Source organism: Typopeltis vanoorti, chromosome 17 (genome assembly GCF_054136105.1).
Source record: "Typopeltis vanoorti isolate ZY-2024b chromosome 17, IOZ_Tvanoo_1.0, whole genome shotgun sequence".
Taxonomy (NCBI): Eukaryota; Metazoa; Arthropoda; class Arachnida; order Uropygi; family Thelyphonidae; genus Typopeltis; species Typopeltis vanoorti.
Window position 1 is genome coordinate 14419874 of NC_143565.1, and position 22261 is coordinate 14442134.

General features: G+C 37.6%; 1 protein-coding gene across 4 annotated transcripts in view; it reads right to left on the reverse strand.

Moving 5' to 3' along the window:
- Positions 1-22261, reverse strand: part of LOC150097176 (uncharacterized) — a 296897-nt gene that overhangs the window by 65905 nt on the left and 208731 nt on the right. For all 4 annotated transcript variants that reach the window (XM_090407105.1, XM_090407107.1, XM_090407104.1 and 1 more), the window contains exon 15: positions 14666-14725. In XM_090407105.1, the coding sequence (XP_090263231.1) occupies positions 14666-14725 (60 nt within the window). The remainder of the gene's footprint in view (positions 1-14665; positions 14726-22261) is intronic.

The window sequence follows — 22261 nt, forward strand, 5'->3', positions numbered from 1 at the left end:
GCTGGTATAGGCTAGGGAACAAAAAAGAGTATACAAATGGCATACACTGGCAAACGACACAACAAGAAAATGGTGACTTCTACAGAGCAGAAACCCACATCTAAGGATAATAATTAACTAACTAGATTCAAAGTTCCGCATCCCTTATGTGGGACAGTGATGTGAAGAATCTCCAGGCTCAAAATGGTGTGTTCATTAAAACTAGGAACCTGGAACGTCAGAACCCTGTAAGAAGCAAGTAAGCTTATAAACAATACCCAGGAAATGAAAACACACGGAATTGGGATTTCAGGAATGAGTGAAGTTAGGTGGCCAGGAGCAGACAAAACTCAAGTTGATAACATGAAAATGAACCACTCTGGAAGTAGTGAAAACAATCATAAAACAGAGTTGGAATAATATTAAACAACGATGCCAATATGTCACTGCTGACCTTCATCCCAAACTCAAATAGGATGATATTATTAAAACTGAAAAGTCAACTACTAGATATCAATCTTATACAGGTCTATGCCCCAAATGATGACAAGAGTGATACCGAGATCGAAAAATTTTATGATCAATTAAAAAAACTAATGAAAATTACAAAGAAACATGATATTAACATCTTCAGGTGTGATTTCAATGCTAAAGTTGGGAAAGGTAGAAGTGGAGACAGTTGGTGAACATGGACTGGGAACAAGAAATGAGAGAGGAGACTGTCTATTCAATTCTGCCAAGAAGAAGAACCAATAATCACAAACACATGGTTTAAGCTACCACCCCATAGGCAATATACTTAAAGATCACCACAGGATAATAGTACAAATATAGTCAGAAACAAAATTGATTATTTGCTAATTAATCAACAATTCTGAAGTTCCATAAAGAGTGCAAAAACCTATCCTAGTGCTTCTTATCATAATCTACTGGTGACAGAGTTAAAACTTAGGCTGAAAGCTATACTTAAGAAACATCAAAAAAAAAAAAAAAAAAAAAAAAACAGGTTTGATCTAGGAAAGTTAAAAAAACTCAGTTATAAGAAAAAAACTGGGTCAAGATCTGAATCAAGAGACAGAACTTATCAAGAATGCTGATGTCATGAGGGTTGATGAATCATGGGACAAATTAAATTCTGTCTTCATAGAGAAATGTGTTATACTTTGTGTCCTGATAGAACAGTAAAAGAGAAAGATTGGATATTGGATAACTGAAAAAATCCCATTGCAGGTATTTGACACTAAATAATGTGTCCAACATAAATAATGCTACAGTAAACATAGAAATTAATAATGTTTATTGAACTGAGAATAATTTATTTAAGCTGTTTAAGTGACTGCACATTATCTGGAAAAAGCAAGCCATTATGTAATTTTGTATTGTTTTTTGTTGTTATTAAATCTGGTGTTAACTATAACTGAGTCTTTTCCTGAAATCTATAGTGCTGTTTAGAAGAATAACAGTCTTTCAGTATAATCAGGAAATGAACTTGTGCTTCCTATCCAATCAGCTTAGCACTGTGTTTATGGTCCCAAACATCACAAGAACGAAGCAGCTAAGAATAGCTAACAACCAACTGAATAAAAATAGGAATTATGTTCATCAAACATACTACAGCTGTTCTGTGGTGAGTGACTATGTCATTGACATGGATCACCAGATCCAAAGGAAAAATCCTGCCTATTGTACAAAAGCAGATACAAATCTGAGGCTATTCCTGGAATTCACAACACTACAATTTTCAAGTATAGCTGTTTCACATCCTAAATCAGAGAAATTATTATCTTCTTGCTTTCATAAGACCCTGTCTAGCTTTAGAGTTCTGTTCAAGGCACAATACAATAAGATCCCAGTTAATGCTCAGGATATGGTTCTTAGAAATTAGCACCCTAAATAAAACAGCACTTAAATGGTGTCATTTTAACCTTATGTAAATAGGGAAATTTGGAAACACAAACACGAATATAACAGTATTGAACAACTTTAATGAGTATCTTCTGAGAGCTTCAGCATCTTGAAGATGAAGCCATGAAGGACCAATTGTCATTTCCTTTTTGGTTTGTGAAGGAGCTCTTTGTAGTGAGATACTGCTTTCATAAGCCTGTCTAGCTTTAGAGCTTTGTTCATAATCTGGTTCATAATCTTTTCCATTATTATTATAAATTGACTTAAGAGCATGTTATATTGAGTTTGATCATCTACCCAAACACGAAGTCTTTTTTCCATTTCTTCAGGAATAAGGCTTCTTGAACAAATTACCTTTGTTGTTGAAAATTTTGAAGGTGTAGTTGCAGATCTTATTTTGCCTGCATTTCTCATAATTGTTCATATAGTATATGTGGTTAAGAAGAAGAATAACCTATATCAATATCGCATTTGCCTGCTTCTAACCACCTTATGAATACGTCCTGTTGGGGGTTGGGAAAAGCAATGGTGAACTACCCTGTAAAAATCAAACCAGGAATACTTTTGGGCAATGCCTACAAAGTCATCTATGGTTGGAAATGACTGAAAGGAAAAATCAGATCAGATCAACCACCATAACACTTGTATATATATTGTCTATAGTTAATAACAACTGAATGTATGCATTTCGTACCAAGCATTTCAAATTACTAAGGGAGCTGATACATTCAGTATTATTGCTTGCAGCTGGAGAATTTGGAAATTATGTACCATTATTTGTGTTAATGCTTGAAGGCAGCAAGTTTAGGGAATCAGAGAACTGCCGTTTTACCATGTTTGCAAGATATCCCTCCATAACAAAACAGTACTGAACAAGGTAATGTTAACTGGAGTCTTAGCTAATTATCATCCCTAGACATGTTTTTGTCTCTAAACAAACTGAGTGATAATCAACATTAAAGCATCCATAGGTGAAAGGTGAATGGCACAATTGTGGGAACTATCATTGCAAGCAAATATTTTTCATGTGACCTCTTAATTCATGCTTCATATTGATAACACATTGTGCCTTTTGCTAAACTTTTTACACTTCAGCTAAATTGATATGTGGCACCTGTGAATAAGCTAAGTTAAACTTGTGCTCCCACATTTTATTGGAATTGCAAGTGTTTCTGGTGCAAAATAAGCAGTAAACGGAAAACTAACAGAGGGTACTAAGGAACCAATTACTTCCGCAGAACTCATAAGTACCCATAGTCAATCAAATCAGTTATTTTTTACAATTAAAAACAGCCACGTGAAAGCACCCGCAATGCCTTCCATGCAAAGTAAAGATAGCAGCAACAAAGGCCAACAATGTAAGATTACCTCGAGTCCTGTCAGCATAGTGCCACCGATCACCAACAAACTGAATGCCAATACGAAGTGTTGCAGCTGTGAAACCAAAGTTACCGAAAGAAAAATGGTATATTGTGCGATTTCTGTTGCTACTGGCCACATACTTCCTGCACGAAAATAGATGAATCACGCACAAGCTTTTTATCGATCTCAACCAGCTTTACTTCTGTATGATGTGCCTCCCTTCCATAAAACAGCTACTAAACCTAGGCAAATGAGTTGAAAACCTCAAACAACACCTTAAGACTATGATCGAAACCTTCTCCTCCAGATTCCGAAAGTTGGAAACTAAGCTCGAGACACTCGACGACCTGCGCCCAATCGCAAGTGCACCCGTGCCCGCTAACAAACTTCGTGAACTAATCACATCAATGGTACACAAGTTGCCCAAGGCCAAAAATAGGAGACTCAATGCCATTATCTTGAATTTCTGTCAGAAAATGGTAAATCATTAAAAGAAGACGTCGGCAAACTAGCAGGAGAATGCAACTTTGATCCAAGAAATATTGTCAAATGGCATCGTTTCGGACGCATGAACAAAAGAAAGGACGGAACGAACTTTCTACGATTCGTGAAAGTGACCTGCGACACACCAACAAACACATCCAAATTTATAACGCTGATAAACAACAAGCTAAAGGACACTTACCCCAGTCTCGCATATGTGCTCGATTTGCCCAGAGAGAACAAAGATGCCAACTCCGAAGACAACTAGAAGAAAAATACCAAAATGGAGACAACAGTTGGATGATAGACTACAAACAAACCAAACTAGTGCAAAAACCAAGTGACACCACTAGTAGCCACCAAGGAGACCAGTATGCAGGCACTGCATAGGAAATGTGCAAGATCCTTGTGGTCAAATCCATGCCTCGCAGAACTTTGAATATCCACTTCACCAATATCTGTGGCCTCAACTCCAATCTTAATAGTGTCCGCTACCATCTGCAGTCCAAAACACCCACTTACTCTTTTTTAACAGAAACTGAAATCTCACCTTCCCCCAGCATTATCCATCTCAACCTTCCTAACTATACACTATTTAACTCCTTTTGACCAATGGGTGGTGTCTGTGCCTATATCTGCTCTGACATATACTGCCAGAGAGCATCTAACCTAGTATCACCCAATTTTGACCTTCTTTGGCTGAAAATATCCCTCCCCCACTCAGTCAAATTCATCTGCTGTCTCTCAATTGCTCTCCTAATATCAACCAACCACTCTCTCTTTCATTTCTTGTCCTTAAAAGTTGATTTTCTCCAGTCCAGCTCTCCTAACAGTGAAATCATCCCCATGAATATTTTCACCAATTGGCTTTCCTTTTCCAGTTGTACAGATCCTGCAGGCAGAGATGCTGAAACATTTGCCATCATTAATGACCTTACACAAATTGTTCAAAAGCTGACCAGAATACCAGATGGCCTAAACCACTCCTCAAATACCCTAGATCTCTTACTTACCAATGACCCCTCCAAATATGCAGTGAATGTAGTGAGCCCCCTGGGTAATTCTGACCACAATCTAGTGCTCATCTCCTCTGCTATGCAACAATGCTTACACAGTTACTCCCATACAAAAGTAGTTTGGCATTATAACAGTGCCAATTGGGACAGTCTCCGAGACTACTATGCTTCATTCCCTTGGATGGATTACTGTTTCCGGTCTTCCAGTCCAAACATATGCACCAAACGTATCACCAAAGTAATCCTCACTGGCAAGAAAACATACATTCCCCACACTACTCCGAACTGCCATCCCTATCCAAACTCTGGTTCTCCAAAAGATGTGCCAAGGCTGTACAAATGAAAAATCAGGCAAACCACAACTGGCTCAAATCAAGAACCCCATCTTCCTTCAATGCCTATACTGAAGCCTGAATCAGATGCAAGAAAATTATCAATACTTCTAAAACAGAATTTGAATGGGCAAAAAGCAGGAAGCTTGCAGCCTGTCCAAATGACAGCCACGCCTTTTGGTCTCTCGCCAAGGCAACTGGTTGTAACTTTTGCCCTACACTATTCCCACCCCTATCATACCCAGAAACATCACGCACAGAAAAAGCTAATCTCTGGCTTCACACTTTGCCTCTAATGCATACATAACTGACAATGGCATATGCCTTCCAGTCATTCCAACTGCCCAACATACAATACTCCCTATATCTTTTTGCCAAAAAGAGATCATAAACCTGTTGCCTAAAGACACAAAAAAGTCTCCTGCGCTGATGGCATTCCTCCAATTGTCCTGAAGATCTGTGCACTAGAACTGACTCCTATCCTATGCTGTCTGTACATACTCTCTTACTTCACTGGTATATATGTATATATATATATATATATATATATATCCCAAAGCCTGGAAACTGGCCTATATTCAAACCATTCCTAAAAAGGGTGACAAATCACTGCCATCTGACTACAGCCCTATTTTGCTCACTTCAGTCCTATCCATAGTGATGGAGAAAACCATCAACTCTCAGCTTCTATACTACCTTGAAGGTACCCCAGCTATTAAGAGACCACCAGTACAGATTATGTCGATGCCGATCAACAGGAGATCTACTCTCATACATCACCAATTGCTGGACAAATGCCATGGAGAAATTTGACAAATCCCAAGTGGCTGCACTTGATATCTCTAAAGCCTTTGACCGAGTCTGGGACAAGGGCTTACTAAGCAAACTCCCATCATTTGGACTGTCTCAGGATTCTGCAGATGGATTGCCAGCTTCCCATCTAGATACACACTATGTGTGATGGTAGACGGCTTCCTATCTTCTCACCATCCAACTAATGCTGGGGTCCCACAAGGTTCAGTTCTCTCACTGATCCTCTTCCTTCTGTATATCAATGACCTACTTCAGTTGACCTCCAACCCAATACACAGTTTTGCAGATGACAGCACATTTTGCTCCTCCCTTTCATTTGACAAACTGTACTCTACACAATGTCACTTCAACTCACAGAGCATCAACTACCACTGCCCTTAATTCTGACTTCCAAGCCATCCTCCAATGGAGCTCAGATACTAGTAAAACCAAGTTCGGTCTTATTTCTCACAAAAAAGAACCATTTTCCCCAGCATTATTTTTGATAACATTCAAATTCCCAGACAAGATGAAATTTCTCTTCTCGGAATTACCCTGACATCAAGCCTCTCCTGGCATAAACACATCACAACCACTGCATCCTCAGCTTCCAAAAAAGTAGGTTTTCTCTTTGGCTCAAGACATCACCTCTAAATAGCTGTTAACCTTATACAAATCGCAAATCCATCCAGCTATCGAATACTGCTCACATTTAAAGTGGGGCTCCTAAAAGATCCCTCAAAAAACGCTTGACTCAATACAGAGGAAAGCAATTAGACTGATACATGACCCATCTCTTACCAACTTGCTCCCCTCATAGACATTTGGTGTCTGCAATTTGTATATTCTATAAATATTTCCATGGGAAATGTTCATCTGAAACAGCATCAATAACCCCCCCCCCCACTCTGTACTAAGCCCATTGGAACACGTACAGCTGCTGCCCAACATCCTTTCACAGTACACCTTGAAACCCACAGAGCAAGTTTCTTTTCTTCCTCCTTCATTCCTGCTACTGCTGTACAGTCATCTCCTTGATGTATTTCTCAAGGAATACAACATAAGGGCTTTTAAACTTTTACATCAAATTTAAATAAATTTTTTCCCAACCCAATACCCATATACGGTACTAATGCAGTATAGGTTGACCAGCCAACCTCTCATATATGGGCCTGGAAAAAAAAAAAAAAAAAAAAAAAAAAGGACAAGTAATAAATATGGGGGGGGGAGCTTCAACAATAGGAACAAAGATTGAAAAGACATACTGGGAGGCAGAAAATGAAATTTGAAGCTACTGGGAGATAATTACCTAAAACTGTGTGTGATTCAGGGGGTCTGTTGTTTAAGTGTGCCAGATCTGGTGATAACCCATAGGAATAGTGCATAAACAACGTAATTAGTGAATGGGGAGAGCGATCACATAGTGTAGACATAGGAGAAGGCATGTGGAATCTTCAGTTAAGAAATGCATATAACTAGAAAATTAGTGATAATGAAAAACTTGAGAAGCAGCCTGGAGCTCATGGCATAAGAAACTGCAATGAAATGATGTTGGCAATGCATGCGAAATTGTCAAGGAGTGTTTGAGAGAAGCGAGCAATATGAGAGGGTATACCTCAGGGTAGAAGACTAGCTAAACTGGGAATAAAATGAATGAGCATCATCAAGGAGAAGCTGAAAAAAAAAAAAAAATTGTCGTGAATTGAATATAAGGAGAAATGTAACCAGCAGATTCATAAGTAGTATACAGTACAGACACAAACAAGAAATTGATCAGCACTATCAAATTATTAGAGAAATTTAGCTGACCAGAGAAAATCCAAAACAGTTCTTTCACTATTTGTAAGTCAGCAAGATAATTAAAGAAGACAACATTAATTAATGCAGATTATAGGAAGGTGGTAAAAGTAGAAGAAATACTTATTTCGTGAAGGTATATCATCGGGGGGGGGGAGGGATAATTTTCTTACTGGGAATTATCCAGGTAAAGATAGGTGCCATACATCTCTAATACAGAGACTTAGCCTCTCCTTTACAAAGACCGCACTGCGGCGAAGAGTCGCATCTTTCCAGAGGTGTCCCTGTTTTCATGGAACGGTGCAGATCTAGACTGGAAAGTTAAAAAATATTCCAGATGAAGGCAATGGCAAACCATTTCTGTACCTTGCCAAGAACATTCTATGAACATGCCAAAAATGAGAAAGTACGATATGGTACTGGATTAGTTAGACCCCCCCCCCAGGCCTGAAGGCATCCAACATGCAACTGGGAAAGAACGAGGGCTTCCACAAATAGAACAAGTTGTTATGATGTGTCCAGGTCAAACCTGGAAGGAACATGGATATTTTTTTCCCTTTCTTTTAAGCTTACACGGTGATCCAAATGCATTTTTGAAAATTATGGCAACAACTGCCGTGTTTGAATAAAAACTTTGGTTTAATATAACTAAAATCTACATTCGATGTTTCGACCTTTATGGCAAGGTCGAAACTAGTCATGTCCTAAACATTAAGAAAACCATACAGAACAATCTCACAAAAACAGAACTAACAGCAATTAAGTCATTAAAAGCCAACCAAGACATAATAATAACGAAATCGGATAAAGGCAATGCCACTGTCGTCCTTGACAGGTCAACATATATACTTCAGATGAATCAACTAGTAGCTGATAACAACACGTATAAGCTGGTAAATTATAACCCAACAAACAGGATAAAGGATAAAACAGATTACTCATGTCTGTCACTTCTTGGCCAACGGACACAGTTAAAAAACTCAAACCCACTACGCCTGCTCCCCTAGAATATATGGGATCCTGAAAATACAAGAACAAAATGTTCCCCTTCGACCTATCGTGGAAGGAATTGACAGCCCCAATTACCACTTAGCCAAGAAATTAACGTCAACACTCAAGGAGTTGGTAGGTCATTCCCCCTCCTACATAAAGAACACACAACACTTTATAAACAAAATTAAAAACATAACACTTGACAAAGATGACTTATTAGTCAGTTTCAACGATTCTGCCCTTTTCACTTATGTCCTCATCAATGACACAATTCTCCTACTACAGAACAAATTTCCGCCTGACGTTACTCTCTTTGCCCACGTACTACAGTACGGTTACTTCGTGTGACAATACAAATTTTGCCTACAAAAAGAAGGTACAGCCATGGGCTCACCATTATCCCCTCCCAATCGCTAACTTCTACATGGAAACCTTTGAGCAAAGGGCTCTTGATTCCACCATGCTAAGACTGGCAGTCTGGCTTAGATACGTCGACAACATGTTCGCGATCTAGCTGCACGGGCGACAAACGCTAAACACATTCCTTAGCCACCTGAACAAACGACACAAACGCATACAATTTACCATCGAAATTGAAAATCAAAACTCGCTCCCATTCCTAGACCCACTAGTCACACATCTCCCTTCAGGCAGTCTATCCTTCACGGTCTACCGAAAACTGACACACACTGGCCAATACATACATGCTAATTCATACCACCACGCATCACAAAAATATGGAGTCATTAACACCCTTAAAAACAGAGCTACAACAATTTGCTCTAACCAGCAAGCCCTGAAACAAGAACTAAAAATCATCAGCGACACATTCATAAATAATGGATATAACAAAAATACTATTAATAAAATACTCCATAAAACAACAACAAAAACGAATCTAGATTACAGTAAAACCATAGCCATTCCATACATTAAAGGGTTATCAGAAAAAATCAACAGAATCCTACAACATTATAACCTCAATGCCACCTTTAAACCACCCACTAAACTTAAAACCATATTCAGCTCCTCTAAGGATCCTCTCCTCCCATTGGCACATCCTGGAGTCTATTGCATCCGCTGCACCTGTAACTTACCGTACATTGGTGAAACAGGATGGACAATCCCTATACACAAGAAAGGACACATTAAATATAACCATTATGGTGAAGTGGGCCTCTCAGATCACGCGCTCAACACCTTACACCAAATCAACTGGAAAAGCACCCACTCTTTACCCCGCACAAAAACCTGGTATGAAAGGAAATTTAAGGAAGCCTGCGAAATCCTGATAAACCACCCAAATATCAAGAACAAAGATGGCATGAAAATTCCAAGAATCTGGATGGCACACATTCAGCCCACCTAATATATAAGATCCATCATAAGTCAGGACTCTAGCCAATCTTCAGCTAGTATTAGAAACCATTCCATACCAACTGGCTGGAATGTACATGTATAATCATGATGTTAATATATGTATATAGATAGATACATAGACTTGTTGTTGCGCCCAACGTATGTCTACAACCAACAGATAACACTAATAATAGGACTCTAGCGTTGATGTATAATTTTTTTTTTCACCAGAGGTCAGGCCAACAATTGTTGTAGCAGTTGGTTAGTAATTTTAACAAACCAGTTTGATTGTAGTGTAGCTTGTTTTCTGTGTATAGTTGTATGCTCCAGAAGATGATCTTGACATAAAGGTCGAAACGTCAAATATAGATTTTAGTTATATTAAACTAAAGTTTTTATTCAAACAAGGTAGTTGTCTCTATAATTTTCAAAAATGCAAAATGAACATGGATATTGCTGGTTGGAAAAGGGAGGCTCCCTGTTTCACAAGAATCCACAACATTGGAACTTGGAATGTTAGAAGTATGAACCAAGGTAAGCTGGAAATAATAAAGATGGAAATGGAATGCTAGCTGGATATATTGAGAATAAGTGAACTTAGATGGACAGGAATGGGTCATTTTCAGTCACGAGACTATATGTTGTATTACTCAGGACATGAGATGAGTCGTAAAAATGGAGTATCTTTCCTACTCAGGAAAAAGATGGCCAGATATGCATTAGGCTATAATCCAGTCAGTGACAGAATCATTTCTCTCAGAGTCAGTGGACATGCAATGAATATATACAAGTTTATGCACACCCTCGGCACCAGAAGAGGCCACAGAAGAATTTTATGGCAAGTTACAAGATGTGATAGATACAACACCAAAGTGGATTTATGGCTGCTTATCAGAGATTGGAATGCAAAAGTGGGAGAAACCGAAGAACAACAGGTCATTTTGGTTTATTATTCATAACACTGCAGGGAAGAAACTAATTGAGTTTTGGGGAGAGAATTCTTTGTTTGCAAAACACGAATAAACTGGATTTAACTGGTCAGAGGCTTTTTATTGTAAAGTAATAGCCTGCTAGTTTTGCCAACTTGACTGTTGGCTTCATCTGGGCATACAAAGTGACAAAACAGCTTTAAAAAGATTAAAAAAGCAAGCTAAGGATATCAGGTTAAAACATAAACGAATGTTAAATATTATCTAAATTCAAATAAGATGCTACATCAAACGCATGGAGCATGTATGTTATCAGTGATTGTTATACATGTATGATCTATAATTGGCAGCAAAATTGAACTCCGATGTGTTGAGTGAGTGAATGATCTTATGAGACTTTTCCATGTATCACCTAGGATCATCCCTTGGTTTCTGTTCAAGATGCCTCTTGAACGGATAACTACTGCAGCTTCTTTGATGTTGCGTAACGAAAATCTTCTTCCAAGTAAGGCATAGTACTTTTATCCCATTCGATGTTAAGAGCTGGTATTAGAAAAATGGAGCGCCAAGCCAGAATTGTCTTCTCTGTTGTTATTAAAGTCCCTAATATGTTCTTTCTTATCTCTAGACTTCTAGAAGTTTGTCCTATATAATTTAAACCACAAGAGCAGGGAATGTTGTAAACTCCAGGATGTTTATAGAAAGCATTTTTGTCCTTCGATGATCTTAACAAGTTGCAGATTGTCTTTATTTGTTTGAGGGCCACTCGGATCTCATAAAGTTTGAGCATTTTAGCAATTTTCTATGGAATGGAACACTGAACAAAGGAATGGAAATTGAAGATCTGTAGTGGGTTCCTTGAGTTTGTTGATGGGAGGGTTGGAGATTTTTTTGGCAGTTGGAACAATTTTTTGGATAGCCATTATTTATTAGAGTTTCAATGATGAGGTCTAATTCATCTTTAAAGTTTTGTCATCTCTTGTGATGCAAGCTGCTCACTTGTTCAAAATATGTAAAATACTCAACTTTTGTGAAATGTGATGTGATGAAGAAAAATGCAGGAAATGGCCAGTGTGGGTCGGTTTGCAGTAAACCTTTAGGTCAATATTGCCATCCATTTGTTATGTGATTAAGACATCTAGAAATGGTAATTTTCTTTCCTTTCGAGTTCAAAGGTAAACTTCATATTTTGATGAAATGAGTTTATTTTAGTTAGGAATTCAAGTAATTCTGCTTCTCTATGTTTCCTTATGATGAAAATATTATCGATGTATTTCCACCATACTGATGGTTTTGGATCTAATTGTGACAAGATGTCTTTTTTTCAAACTTCTCCTCCATAACCAAGTCAGCACATGGGGGGAGATAGAGGGCTACCCATCGCAAGACCTAATAGTGGTTTTTCAGCGTCAAGGTGACAATATTGAAAAGTAATCACAAAAGATATCTTACAGAAGCTGCAGAATCAAAGAAAGATGGAAAGAGTATACAGAAGCTCTATATATATATATATATAAAAAGGACTCCAAAATTACTGAGAAAATTGAAGAGCAGGGTTATACACAGGAGCCAGTACCACTGGAGAGTGAAGTGAGGTGAGCACTGCAACAGCTATCCAGTAAGAAAGCATCAGGAGGGTATGGAATACCTATTGAGCTGCTCAAAGCCCTGGGAGAAGAGGTAGTTAAAATTTTAACAGCTCTATGTCCATTTTCTCCACGAATTTGGATCACAACAAAGGATAATAGAAAGAGTACAGGAATATCAAAAGAATGTCTACTTTGTAAGTAAGGCTTTTGACTCTGTAGATCATGTGAAGCTGTGGAAGTGTTAAGAACAATGGGAGTACCAGGAGCATTTCATTATCATTCTGAGGAATCTTTATTATGAACAAAAAGCTACTGTCCAAACAGATCTTGGAGAAATTGAGTGTTTCACAACAGATAAAGGGGTGCAACAAAGATGTATTTTATCTCCATACCTCTAACTCATACAGCAAGTACATTTTAAGAATGGCTGGGCTGAAGGAGTCTTCAGTTGAAATTAAAATTGGTGGAAGAAATATTAATAATTTGAGGTATGCATATAATACCACCTTGCTAGCAGAATGCAAAGAAGATTTGGAGGAACTTATTATGAAAGTTAATGAAGAAAGTGCTAAATATGGCTTGAAACTTAACCTCATATAGCAACATGTGAACTTAATGATTTTGAAGTAGATGGGGAGAAAATGGAAGTAGCTAACAATTTTGTGCTCCTGGATCCTGAATTGATAAAGATGGGTATTGTACCGAAGATGTTAGAAGAAGATTATTACTTGGAAGGAACGCAATGACAAATTTAAGCAAGATCTTTAAAGATATCAGCCTCGCAACAAAAATCAGAATCGTGAAAGTAACGATATTCCGTATGGTACTGTACAGATGTGAAAGTTGAACCCTGAGAAAGAGTGAAAGAAGGGAGATAGATGCATCTGAATTATGGGTTTGGAGATGCTTACTAAGAATACCATGGACTGCAAAGAAAACCAATAAATCAGTGATGGACAGAATAAAGCCAGATTGCTCCCTTGAAGCTACGATCATCAAGCAAAAATTGTCATACTTTTGACTTATTATGCGTGCAAATGACAGTCTGGAGAAGATGATGATGCTTGCCAAAGTTGATGGAAGCAGGAGAAGAGGGAGACCAAGAATTAGATGGGTGGATGGAGTTAAAGAAGCAACCGGAATGCACCTTGAAATTCTGAAAGATATGGCCAGGGACAGAGTGTATGTTCATAGAATCACCAGGAGTCAAAAACGACTCAATGGAACATAACAACAACACATCATCCAGGTCAAGATAAGAGTGGTTGATGTTACTGGGACCAATGCAAGAACAGAGATTTGATGAACTAGAGGTACTTAATATGTTACAAAATCTGAATAGAAATACAGCCATAGGATTAGAGATAGCAACTGAAGTGTGACGGTGCAATACAACTAAAAGTATCACTAACCATGCTGTTTAGTTTAAGTCTTGGCAATAACAGGATCCCAAGGAAGAGGAAATAGATGAAAGGAGAAGAGTCTAATGTGTCTGAGCTGTGTGGCCAAATAGAAAGCACATCATTAATTTGTATCTTAGCCAGATAGAAGGTTGGAGAGTGGCAGAAGGAGCATGTTTTTCAAATCCATATAAAAATTAGCTAGAGGAGGAGAGCCCATAGGAGGATCTTCTATATGTATGTCTATATATATAGACACACACACACAGTTATATATGGTGTCTTTCCAAGTGAAATAAACAGTATGGATGGCAAAACTGAAAAGATCAATGATGTCAGGGTGAAAGCATTTTTCAGTTCAAGTGTCAGAATATTCTCAATAGCCAATAAGACTGAATTATTTACAACTGGTGGTATATGGGATGTCAGCTGCTTCAAAGATAAGTAGGTTGGAATGGAATTAGATCTTTCTTTCTTTTTTAGGTTAGATTCTATTAATCTGAGCTCAATTCAAAAACAGTATTTCTATACAAATCCAGCAAGTGAAATTAAGAACATTATGTTCAGACTACTGTTAAGGAAATATATTTTTATATATATATTTACAAAACAATCGGATAAAATATTCATTTGAATAAAGTAGGCAAAAGTAAAAGTTATTTCACAAGAAACTATAGTAATCATTATTATAACTACTGTAGCTCTATCACATAATAAAATTCAACTTACCTCACCAGTTGTATTTTCTTTAACAGTCACCCTTGTTTCTTTTATATCCATTAAGGCCAACTGTATGCATAAAAAGTGAAGTCATTGTTAATCAACAGCCTTTGATTGTATTACAATATTTTATGTTATCCACATATAAAAAAAAAAAATTGTTAGCCTATAATATCTACTGGTATTATAGGGGGAAGGCATGATAGTAAGAATTACATGAGGAAGCACTGCTTTAGACCAAAGTACTGCTCTGGTGCTTTTTTTCAAGCTTCTTCAGGTCTTTCCAATAAGTAGGATGGTGGCCTTGCATCAAGGCAATGAAACTCAGGCAATGAAATTTATTATCACCTAAAGAAATCTATACAATGGAATTCAAGTCTGCACAGACATTACCTATTTTAGCCACCCACACAAGCAAATATCAGCATTAGAAGAAATCATGAAAATAACATAATTATGTACTTCTGAGACTTCTGTAGTCCAAATATAATTCATTTGAATTCTAGTACACATAACTACTAAAGAGAACAGTGCTGTAAATTCTCAACTAGTTTCATCTACCATTGTAATATACTTCTTCAGAGATTTACAATAAAAAGAGAACAAAAAAAATGACGAGTCGTTTATTATACTCAAGACAACTATAATGGAATCAATGGTTAAAAATAACACTGTTAAGAGTACAGTTATGCCTAACTGAAGAAAGTGCATCCCATCATTTAAAGGCCAAACTTGATGTAGGATAATTCTATTTTCATCATCCATTTTCTGATGTGTATCTACCCTCAGGGCTGTTTGTACAGAATACTCTGAGAACTATCAACAATTTGTAAATTAATCTATTACTTGTCAGAACTCCAATACCGTGCACCAATCCACTTAGATCTTGATCTGGGTCTTTTTCATGCCATTTTTGGCATCAAACATCTGCCTTTCTGTTTAACCATCAATGCAGCAACATGGATGAAATACCTCAAGTTATGTTTCATATCCATGTTATTCTAATAGTATACAAATGTTATTTCATTTTCAGTGGGCACTTCACATTCATGTATTTGTGATGTGGATGTGATGTGATACTGTTAGCCACAACAATGTTAGCATTCAAGAATATGTGACTACATTTAATCTAAGGTGGTATGATCACTAAACTACTGAACTGGCCTTGGTGTATTTATACTACCATAGATTAGCTCTGCTTATGAATTCTTGAATGGTAATGAGGTTAAATTACTTTCTAATATGATGCCATTCATTCACTCCCCTGAACTCTTATATCTGTGGTTATCAGTCTATGATTGAGCGTGTTATTTCTAACCCAACTGTGATATCAATAACTTAAAACCCATTTGAACACTGGCTTATACAGCCAGTTTAGCGTTTTGGCTAAATTCTCTCTTATTCCATATACATTTATTCAAATGGCTCCTGACCACACCAGCTTTATTAATACTACTGTATATTTCCATACATAATTTGCAGTGTTTACTAAAAATTGTGGCTAACAGCTGAAATATTTACTTGTTCTATAGGCTCCACTGAGAGTGCATTAGTTTTTTTTTCCCCTGCCTATTTTCATAGTTTTAGTCTTTATATTGCTAATTTTCATACCAAATTTGAATATAGCTATAATTCAAATTAGTTAAAAAATCGAGGTTTGCACTAGGTTATTTTGGAGTAAAACTCAATTGTCATAAAGCTAAGTTGGATATCTCCAATTCTGATATGAAGTTTAATACTACTTTCTTTCATAATATGATCCTTGTTGATGATGAATATGACTGCAGATAGAGTGCATTCTTGTCTTACACTTAAAATATTACATAAAACCACTTTCCTGTACTTCTTTCAATTCTAACTGCTGACTTCCACTTTAAACATACACCCTCTGTCCAAAAAGAAACCGAACTTTATCGAAAATAGAAGAAACTAGTAATGCCACCTGTTGTATCTTTTTGTTGTCAAAAGCAGCAACCTTCATTAGTGTTGTGTAAACTGTTTATGACATTTGTTTCATTAGAAGCCAAGTTATAGTGCCAAGAATGACAGTGTGTTTTGATGAACGGTCAGAAAATGAGTTTCAAACAGGTTTAACACAAAAGTCAATTGAGAACTGCAATTGACTTTTGTGTTAAACTTGGTAAAAGTTTTACCGAAGTATCAAATGCTTCAAAAAGCATATGGTGATGAATGCTTATCCTGTACTCAAGTTTACGAGTGGTTTAAGTGAGACACTTGAGGATGACAAAAAGCCGGGACGTCCAAAAACTGGACTGAGCAAAGCTAACATCCAAAAAATGCATGATTTCATCAAAGAAAACCCGAAATCGTCCATGAGATTGATTGAAAATGAATTGGGGATTCCAAAATCAACTGTACACAACATTTTGAGAGTTTGGGCCTTCATAAATTGAATTCACGACTTGTTCCCCACAAGTTGACCAATGACCAAAAAATGTATCGAATTGAACACTGCAAGGACCTCATTAAAACCGCTCGTAAAGACTAATCCTTGATGGCTATCGTTACTGGTGACAAAACGTGGTGTTTTGAGTATGAGTCTGAAACAAAGTGCCAGAATGCTAAGTGGAGACCACTAGAAGGCAGGGGGGGGCATCTGAAAAAAAAGTCACTTGGAGAAGTCCAAAATAAAGACAATCCTGATTTGTTTCTATGATTCCAAGGGCATTATCCACAAAGAATTCATTCCGCCTGGCCAAATGGTCAATGATGAGTTTTATCTCGAAGTTTTGAAGCGATTGATAGCAGGAATTCATCACGTATGGCATGAATATCGTGATGCAGGCAGCTGGTCACTTTTGCACGATAATGCACCATCTCATCATTCGAACAATGCGAGACAGTTTTTGAGCAAAAACCAAGTTTGTGTGTTGGATCACTTGTCGTATTCACCTGATTTAGCACCCTCTGACTTCCTTCTCTCCCCCCCTGACTTCATTTGCCGATGAAAGGAAAGCGATACGACACCACTGAAAACATTCAAGTGGTAGTAACCAAGACCTTCAACACTATCCCAAAAACCTATATAAAAAACTCATTTAACGAATTAATTGACCATGCCAAACACTGTATCGAAGCTGAGGGAGAATATATTGATTGAAATAAATGATTTGAATAATTATAATTGGCCAGTGTTTTATTTTCTATCAAAATTTCGGTTTATTTTTGGACAGAGGGTGTAGATTGTGTACTGCTCTGTGTAATGTTCAATTTATAAGTATAATTATAAACTTGTATATAATTATAATATTGTACTGTGCTGTTCAATAAAATGTAACTTATTATTATTATTATTATCAGGGCTCCAGAAATACCATTTAAATTCTGGTCACAAAAAAGTCTTACTCACCCCTATTATGAATTGTAGTAAAAGTTGTGTGCGCACTCTGTTGGAACAAAGCAAAAGGGCACCCCCATGAAAAAGATGCATCATGCAACTGTGTCCAGATGAAATGGCTGTGAGAAGGGAACTGATGGAATTTGAAAGAGGTGCTGTGACAGAATGCCGTGTTGCAGGTCTATTTGTTTGGCAAATTGTTGACAAATTGGGCCATCCCAAGACAACTATCATGATACCATACTCGGATGGAAGTGCAGGGAGTCAACTGCAAGTGCTACCCACAGTGAATGACCCACCGCACTCACCAAATGTGACTGTAGGTTGCTACAAAGGATAATATGCAAAACCACCATTCATCGACCAATGTGTTGAATGCAGAGTTCCAAGCATCGACTGGAACACAACTCTGTATAAAAACATTCAGAACCAAGGCCTGCAACATGGGTTTCCATAGCAGGACCATAATATGCAAGCCCCACATTACCTGAAACAACATGAGGTGTTATCGTCAGTGGTGCAAAGACCATGTACAGTGGGACATGGAAGCTTGGAAAGCTGTGTTATGGAGTGACGAATCACGCTACACTCTCTAAAGAGCTGATGGATGAGTGTGGGTGTGGCAGATGCCTGGTGAACATCTCTTACCAGAGTGCGTAACCTCAACTATGAAGATAGCAGTATCATGGTATGGTCCTGTTTTTCCTGGTTTGCCCTCAAACTTCTGTTTGTGGTGCCACAAACAATGAACTCTGAGAAGTATCTGAACATTCTGGACAACAGAAGAGTCAATTACAAGTGGCATTTCTATAGACCTCACCATTGTCTATTTCAGAAAGACAATGCACTATGTCATAAGACTGCTGCTGCAGCTGTGTAGTTTGTGGACACGAAAGTCGCCACACTTGACTGGCCTCCACAGAGCCCTGATCTCAAACCAGGACCTCATTACATGCCTACAGGAAGAATGATACAAAATTCTCCCTGATGGCTATCGTATGCTTGGAAACTATGTCTCATAGGACTGTTGCAATCACTTCAGCAAAAGGAGTACCTACATCTTATTAAGGTGGATGAACAGTTGCTTGTTTCTTACACTATGGTGTCTGTTGTCTTCTTTCCAAGCAGGTGCAGGCATGCATGCATGCATGCACGCACACACACACACACACACACACACACACACACACACACACACACACACACACACACACACACACACACACACACACACAATTTTAAAGAGCCAAACTGAAATTATATGCAATAATTTGTAAGATATTTGGTAATTCAATAATTTTTTACATGCTACTTCTGTTTCAATGCCAATGCCTGTTAACCAATTAGCGGTCTTCTGGCATTTGGCCAGGAGGAGGAGGAGAAGGAATGACTGTGGAAGTATGACACTGTTGGATAAAAACAGGAGTAAAGTGACTGATGGAAATGACATAATAGTTGTTCAATGAAAACTTTATTGAGGTATTTCATCCTGGAGAAGTAGGTTTTAATGCTAGAGGGATAGGCCAGATTTGAAGTTTAGAAGTGAGTGTGTTTTAAATACTGAGTACTCTTAATGTCAATAAATCAATGGGACTTGAAGGGATTTCACCATGAGTTTTGAGAGAATGTACTAAAGAACAGACAACTCTGTTGACCTGGCTTTTCAATGAGTCTAGCCATGGGAAAGGTGTCCAAGGAGTGAAAGGAGGGTAACTATAGACCAGTTTGTCAGTAGTTGTTAAGATTTTGGAGAAATTAGTGAGGGATCATTTACAGCATTCAGTAGATGGAAACAATGTTATCTGTGAGAATCAACATAGATTTGTTATGGGGTGCTCTTGCTTTAGTAATATGAGATTGCCTTTTATAATAAAGTGACAAGAGCAGTCAATGAGAGAAAGGCATATTCTACTATTTTTTTGGATTTTACAAAAAGGCATTTGACAGGGTACCACATGATAAGCTGATATTTTAAGTTGCAGCACATGGGTTTGGGATGTCAGGTTAGTGAATTGGATTAGCTATCTCATGTATGAGGGAATGGTATCAAGGAAGCAGAAGGTTACAATTGGTGTCCCACAGGGCCTCAGTACTGGGACCTGTATTGTTTGGCCTTTATATCAATGACAATGTCAATGGATTGCAAGGGAATATTCATTTGTTTGCAAATGATGTGAAGCTGAAAAGGGTTATTAGTAATAATGCAGATGGGATGGCCCTTCAAGAGGATTTGAATAAAATGCACAGATGGGAAAATGAATGGGGGATTTGTCAGTTTAATTCAGATAAATGAAGTCTTTAGAAATCTTGACGTTTGGGATACATCTATGGGGAGGCTGCATACTCTGTTAGAGGAACTATACTGGAGGAAGTGGGAGAGCCAAGGGATCTGGGGAGATCCCTTCCCCCCCCCCACTGCAATACTGAGAAGGATGCTGACCAGCAGAGATAAAAGAATTGTCATTCTATTGTATAAAGTCCTGATCAGACCACAACTGGACTACTGTGCTCATATTTAGTCCCCAGGTTTGAAAGGGATAAAATAACCATGGAGAGAGTTGTAGAGGCAAATAACCAGGGCCATACTTATGCACAGGCACACGAGACGCTATTTGGGCCCCAAAAAATTAGAGCCAATTTAAGGGTCCCAAACAATGAGAGAGGCCCCTGGGGCACTCTAGTGCATCAGGCTCCACTCATCTCAGGGGAAAAGTGTAAGTATGGCTCTGCAGATAACAAAAGATGATATCAGGATAGTACAATGCGAGAGAGGATTGACTGAGGGAATGTGGATTACAAAGTTTGGTAGATAGAAGGAAGAGAGGTGATATGATTCAGACATTTAAACTGTTGAGAGGTAGTTAGAGGATTGGCACTAGGTTGTGCTTTTATTTGGTGGAACAAGGGGATGGAGTGAGGACAAGGGTCATCTCTGGAAGTTGCAAAAGGAAGTCGTGAACAAGAGGGTGAGGAGTAGTTTATTTGCATGGAGGGTGGTTGAACTAGGAATGCAATGCCTAATAGATGAATCTTAATAATAGTAATAATAAAAAGTTTGTTTGTTTCACTCTAATCTATCAAAGTACACAGCAACTGAGGTTTGGAGAGGAATTGTGTAAACAAATGCCTCTTCTGATTTTTATCTACGCAACTTGTAAAATGGATTAGTTTCTCTTTGTCTGAAATATCTGTAGAAGTATGTATAAGAATGCTCACTACTGAAGTCTTTGATTTCCTTAACTAAGTTTTGTTTAATGATATTAGCAATAACTAACACATTCTTTACATTTCATGTCATTTTGTTCTACTACTGACATCAGTAAATGGTTTATTGAATTTAGCTTCATAATGGGTTGTATTAAACAGGCACTACACGTATTCAAATATTTTAGAATCCAGCTTTCTTTGAAAAACAGCTACAGGTGTTATTTGGGTGATTTCTAACAAAGTTTATGTCACGTTTTTCGATAAAAATTGAATGTCTCATGAAATCTAAAGGAGTTTCTGTCAGCAGTTGCAGGATCTTTTTACATATGTTATAAAATATCTTCATAGCACACCTCACTTCAATTCTCAGAGCGATTTGTCTTGGAAAGCATGTTTTAATTGTTTTTAGTTGATAACACAACAGACCTATTTCTCCAGGGTTTTGAATACTTTCTATCGCTTATCTTCACCTTCAGTTTTGTACCATTCTGCAAAAATAAAAAGTGTAGTTTGCATTTACTTTCATTTGAAGGGTGAATTTATATGAATTATGCATAAAACAATTCAATTGGAAAGACAAATGTTGTTGTTTTATGCAACAGAAAATGGTCGACACCAGTAAGTAAGTAATGGAGTCAGACTAACTTTTCATGATGTCATGTCAATAAAGCGATCCATTATCTGAATCGTTTTTTCAAGATAACTGAGCTTTTTAAATAAACTATTAAAAAGCCTTTTCATTAAGTAAAATGTTCAAGTATATTCTACTACTGAGCCTATGAAGTTTTTGACATCGATAAATGGTTTATTGAATCTGGCAGTATTAAACAGGCACTACAGGTATTCAAATATCCCTTTCCCACTCAGTCAAATTCATTTGTTGTCTCTATTATTCCCCTAATGCCACTAACCAATCTGAGTTCTTTAATCTCCTCTTCTTAAAAATTGATTTTCTCCAGTCCCACTCTCCCACCAGTGAAATCATCATCCTAAGAAATTTTAATGTCCACAACACCAACTTGCTTTCCTTCTCCAGTTGT